At 51.3% G+C, this 6,000-nt stretch overlaps 1 protein-coding gene across 2 annotated transcripts in view; it reads left to right on the forward strand.

Moving 5' to 3' along the window:
- pex14 (peroxisomal biogenesis factor 14) overlaps positions 1–4,918 on the forward strand; it is a 47,873-nt gene extending 42,955 nt beyond the window's left edge. For both annotated transcript variants that reach the window (XM_079742418.1, XM_079742419.1), the window contains exons 8-9: positions 1,478–1,572; positions 3,370–4,918. In XM_079742418.1, coding sequence (XP_079598544.1) covers positions 1,478–1,572; positions 3,370–3,874 — 600 coding nt within the window. In that variant the 3' untranslated portion in view covers positions 3,875–4,918. The remainder of the gene's footprint in view (positions 1–1,477; positions 1,573–3,369) is intronic.
- The last annotated feature ends 1,082 nt before the right edge of the window (positions 4,919–6,000 follow it).

The following is a 6,000-nucleotide window of genomic DNA, read 5'->3' on the forward strand; positions in this document are numbered from 1 at the left end:
CCCCTTCCTGACAGCAGTAGCAGTGAGTGGGCTGCAGGTGCAGTCATCCACGACCCCACCGGCTAGCCGTACGACTCTAGCTTGTTGAGTTCGTCGACTGGAAAATGGAAAGGCAGTTGTCTCAATATGAAGAGGGAACACGCTCCCGCTGACAGAACATCTGTGTTTTTAATCTTAGATTTGAGTTGAGGCTCATTGGTGACTGCCATTATGTTAATCTGTTTATGTTTGTCTGTCATTTAGTTTTTAGGTTTGTCTTGCTTACTTTCTCTTATTCTATCATTCTTTTTCTTTCTCCTTCTTTCTTATCTCTCTTTCTTTCTCATTCTTTCTTTCTTTCTCCTCCCATCTTCCTCCCTTTTCTCTCTCTGACAAATGTCGGCATTTTACTGCCCGAAAAAAAAAAAACAATTTGACATTCAAATCCTCAACGTGATACCACAGCTGACCAATCCTCCCTGTTGCGATTCGCCCGGCCTCGGTCTGGTGACAAACCCCCGCTCCCCTCGCTCAAATATAAACCCACATAAAGCCGACGTAAAGAAGACAAAAAGAAGCACCCAACAGAAACAAACTGCCACGCCTGGTCAATGCCCTCCATTGTTCAGAGAGGAGAGCGTCTCCGGGATCAAGCTTCTGCAGCTCGTATGGAAAACTATGTAAAAAAAATAAATAAAGGTGAGGGTGATAAAGGGTGGTGTTGGTGGTCACCCACTATCACCATCACCACCTCCTCCACTTCCATCATCACCTCCACCATCACCACCAGCACCAGCATCACCACCACAACCAACCCCACCACCAGCTCCACCTCCACCTCCACGGCAGGGCTTCCCCCCCCCTCGGTGTTAGTGATGGCGGTTGCCGAGGGACTGTTTGTCTTGCTCTCTGTCATCACGCGGAGCCATCCGCTCGGAGCGGCCGCCTGAGCGCTGGTTATACGGTGATGGATAACGCCGCGCGCCACTCCCTCGATGCACATTTGCATTTGCCACCTTTGTTTACCCCGGCGCCTGCGACCCGCTCTCCTTGTTGTTCCTCTTATTTTTTTCTCTTTTTATTCGTTTTCGCGCAGCGATTCCGCTCCTCACTTTTTCAAACAAATGAGCGGAAAAATGGAGTGAATAACGGGGGGGGGGGGGAAGGCAACTCGGGAGGATGGCTCTGTGACTTGCATTGTCATGACGATGATGATGATGATGATGTGGTCGTACCGTAGCGATGGGACCGGCTCTTTTTCCGTTTAGAAACGCCGGTGTCTGGTTCTGACGTGTTTTGGTGTTTTCTCCTTTTTCAACGTACAGTGTTTACCGTTAAATGAGCAAATAAATATATATACAAATATAGATGAGTGAACATATTGAAATAGATAAATACTTTTTTATCTAAAACATCCTTTTTTTTTAATCATACTTTTATTTTTTAACCGATGTACAACATGATGATGTAAAAAGCCTACCCCTCCCCCCTCCTCCAGTCGACCCCGTCGGAGACCCTCCGGATGCTGGACAGCCAGACGGTGGCGGACCTGAAGGCTGAGATCGCCTCCCTGAAGGGCCTGATGCTCAGCAGGTAACTCCGCCCCCTCGTTAGGACCCTCGTTTGGATATTGGCGCTTCTGTCTGGTGGTTAGTGGATGTGTTTGAATAGTAATATAATACAATAGTAATATTCAGCAATTATCTACAAGAGTTCTGCTCTGTTCTGTCTGAACATTAGGAAAATATATATTTTAAATGTTAAGGTGTGTGTGTGTGTGTGTGTGTGTGTGTGTGTGTGTGTGAGAGAGATGCAGATATATTGGAGGGTAAAGGTCACTCTAAATGTTGTTGCAGTTGCCCCCCCGGCCACTATGTGCCTGATCTGGTCAGAACCCAGTCTGTCCTGGTGTGTTTGCTCATGGGCTCGGTCTGTCCCCAGCGTTGTACCCCCACCTAGACACACGTGAGAGCAGCTCACTGAAGCAGTGCACACACACTGCACGCACAATCAAGACACATGAACACACATAGTGCACACACACTAACACACCCTCAACACACACTGAACACACGGTCAACACACAGTCAACACACAATGCACACACACTCAACACACACTAACACACACACTGAATACACACACACAACACACACTCAACACACTGCACACACAGTCAACACACACTAACACACAGTGAACACACACTGATCACACACTCAACACACACTGAACACACACACTGAATAAATACACACAACACACACTCAACACACTGCACACACAGTGAACACACACTAACACACACTGAACACACACTTAACACACACTGAACACACACAAACACACACTGAACACACACTAACACACACTGAACACACACCGAACACACACTAACACACAGTGAACACACACTCACACACAGTGAACACACACTAACACACACTAACACACAGTGAACACACACTAACACACAGTGAACACACACTAACACACAGTGAACACACACTAAGACACAGTGAACACACGAGTGTGTGTTGCTGTTTGATCAGCTCTGGGAGCGCTCTCCTGTCTTCCTCTGCCTTTGAGCAAGTGTTCTGGCAGAGGTTGAAGTCCGCCCCCCCTCCAGCGGTCCCTTCTTGATCTTAAAAGAGTCAAAAGAAATGTAATGAAATCGACGCACATAGAAACACACACACTGCGAGGTCCCTGTTCCGCCAGGTGTGAGGAACATCTGGACGGACGCCTGTGAGAAAGACTGATTTCTTTCTTCTCTTATTACTCAGTATTGTTCCCCTTTTCTGTGAGTGTGTGTGTGTGTGTGTGTCATCTGGCCACCTTGTATAAAGGATCTTTCTAGTTGTGCTGTGATGTGCGTTGTTACGGCGGGTTGTTATTGTGTAAACGGGCCGTCACACACGCTTTGATTATTTTGGGGATGTTTTTGTGTGTTTCTTTGTTTGTTTCTTTGTTTTTCGCTGTGGCACGAGTCGTGCCCCCCCCCCCAGACCAGTCAGGTTCCAGCGCGTTCTAGCTCCGACTGCTTTCATTAGCTGGGCGCTCTCTTTGTTAATGCGTATTTATCGGCAGCCCGACCCGGTAGCAGAGGACTCATTTATGTTGGATGGTTTTGCTGCTTTATCCCCCACGCTGATACCCACCGGCCTCCTGGGCGGATACTGTCGTGGATGCTGGAGCCTGCGGTTTGCAGTCCCGGGCCAAGTGTTCAGACTTCAGATATTTACGTCATAGCCGCCTTAGGTCACAATCATTTGAAGTTAAATATTCACTAAATCTGAACAGAATCCTCTGTGGAAGTGGAAACCCAATCCTGGCGACTGATTGCACTACATGATGTACTGTGTGTGGTCTGTGCCCCCCCCCCCACAGGAGGCAGTTCCCCGCCTCGCCCTCCATGCCCAAGATCCCCTCCTGGCAGATCCCCCTGAAGGCCCAGCCGGTGTGCGGCGGGCCTCCGCCCGCCCACCCCGCCTCCACCCCAGCCCCCGGGGTCGACAGCAGCAGCAGCGACATCTCCCCCGTCAGCCAGGACTCCAACGCCTCCTCCCCGGCCCCCCAGGACGGGCTCCGGGGGCCCGAGGGGCTCCGGGGCCCCGACGGGGCCGACCTGGTCAACGGGGGCGGGGGAGACGGAGGCGCGGGCGTAGCGGTCGCCCCCCAGGACCAGGTCCGCATGGAGGTGCAGGGGAAGGAGGAGGAGGAGGAGGAGGAGGGCGAGGAGGAGGTGGTGGTGGAGGAGGAGGAGGAGGAGGAGGGGGGGGAGCTGGTGATCATGCCCACGGTGGACCGGCGGGGGGGCGACGGACAGATCCACGAGCCGGTGGACAAGCTGCGGCGTCCGGAAGGGGCGAGCAACGACCACGAGGTGGACTAGAGGAGAAGGGGGGGCAGACCCCCTGCAGGCTCACCCCCCCGCCCCGCCCCCCCTGACTTTAACCTTTGATTTCCATGTTAATATGTCGGGTTGGCCGCAGTATCTCCACACTTTAAGAAGAATTCAGAAACACGCAGGTTGTTGGATGAGGGGCAAAACTACTGCCTGTGTCTGTGTGCAAGTGGGCCCTCGTGCCTGTGTGTGTGTGTGTGTGTGTGTGTGTGTGTGTGTGTGTGTGTGTGTGTGTGTGTGTGTGTGTGTGTGCATGCAAGAAGGCCCTGTTGACATGCGACCTTGTTGCTCAATGTTATTCCCGCCGCGCTCCGACTCGCTCCGAGCCCCGGGCTGGGAACGCCGGAGCGCGGCCAGCGCCGGGCATCCTGAGACTGGCTGCCATCCCGCTAAACCCCCCCCCCCCCGTGGTTCTGCTGCCGTCTGTCAGCGTAACCAACCAACCCCCCCCCCCCCCCCCACGGCCCGTGACATTTCCCCGGTGAGAATGTGGACGTCGAGCAGCAGAACTTTACTGTAAATAACTGAGCCCTGTTTTTCCGTTATGAGTTCTACTCTTCTAGAGTAGAAGGACAGGAGTCCCACTCACTGTCCCTGCAAAGCCCTCGGAGTTACCGGAAGGTTCCAGCGAGGCACTTCCCACACACACACACACACACACACATCCCTACTTACACATACACACCCAGAATGACACACAGACGCAGACACACACACACACACACCCCTACTTATACAAACACACACCCCCCCCACACACACACACACACACACAACGAGACACACACACACACACACATACATACACAAATCCTGACACACACACACCCCCCCCCGTGTCTCCCCTGTGAGTGCCGATAGGAGGGGACAGGCCGGGGCTTTTAGACTCTTTTATGTGTCCTTTCACATTGGTGTCACTCTGTCAATAATTCACAAGGCCAGCCGAGTGGCATTTGGGGGAAATAAAAGCCCTGAAATTTGAGATTAGAATGTGATGACGGCTGTTGTTCCACCCCAGTGTCAGAGGGAGAGGGAAAGAGAGAGAGAGAGAGAGGAGGGGGGGGAGAGAGAGAGAGAGAGAGGGGGGGGGGGAGAGAGAGAGAGAGAGCGCGCTACTATGCTCAAAGGAGAGGAAGATGAATGCATTTGTCTCTCTTTTTGACTTTCCACTATCTTTTTTCCCCCCCATTTCACAGAGTGTGTGTGTGTGTGTGTGTGTGTGTGTGTGTGTGTGTGTGTGTGTGTGTGACCAGTGTGTCCTCAGCTGGGTGCCTCCCCCCTGTTGGCGCAGCTGATTTGCTTTATGAAGTATGTTAATAATCGAATGATAAACAAATAACAGATGTATTAGTTCATGCGGTTTGAAATGTCGAGGAGGCTAAAAGTGGAAATCTAATCCTGGCAGCCCTGTTGCATTATGTGATTTTCTGTGACAAACCCCGAGGTCCAAATTACACGGGGGGGGGCGCTCCCACAGTGAGTAATCTTTACGGAAAACGGCCCCGATATTTTTGTAATTGAGCTGAGGTGAAACGAGGAGGGATCCACCCGCCCACGGAAGGCGCTGAACTGCTGGTTCTGCTTCCCATTGAGGGAGGGGGGGGTCAGTGTCTTAGTTCAGAGGTGGGCGGGGGCGGCTTTTACCATAAAACACCAAGCAGCACCGTCATTGATAGAGAAAGCAACGTATGAATGTGTCTGCTCAGATTTCTCGGCGGATGTGGGATGATGAGTGAGATGAGAGATACCAGAGGTGTCTTTAGGAGTGAACTCAAAATGGACGCAGTGCGCTGTCATCCGCAGAGGCCTTGTTTATGACGGGCTAGTCTCGGTATGACTGTATTGACACACTTAACACACTGTAAACGAAAGGTCATGTCTGGGGCTGGATTCAATTTTTTTGTAATCTTAATTGTGATGTGGCTTCTGTCATCTCGTCCCTCCTCTTCCTTGTTGGTATCTGACCTCCCGATATGAGCCAGAAATATGCATTTGTAATAAACAAGGTTAATCATAGTGACTTGTATTGATATTCATTTGTATGTGTGTGTGTGTGTTCAAAGGATAAGCGATGTCCAGTCCCATACAGTGATATTGTTGCACGGTTTAATAAT

Source organism: Pollachius pollachius (assembly GCF_949987615.1).
Source record: "Pollachius pollachius genome assembly, chromosome: 8".
Taxonomy (NCBI): Eukaryota; Metazoa; Chordata; class Actinopteri; order Gadiformes; family Gadidae; genus Pollachius; species Pollachius pollachius.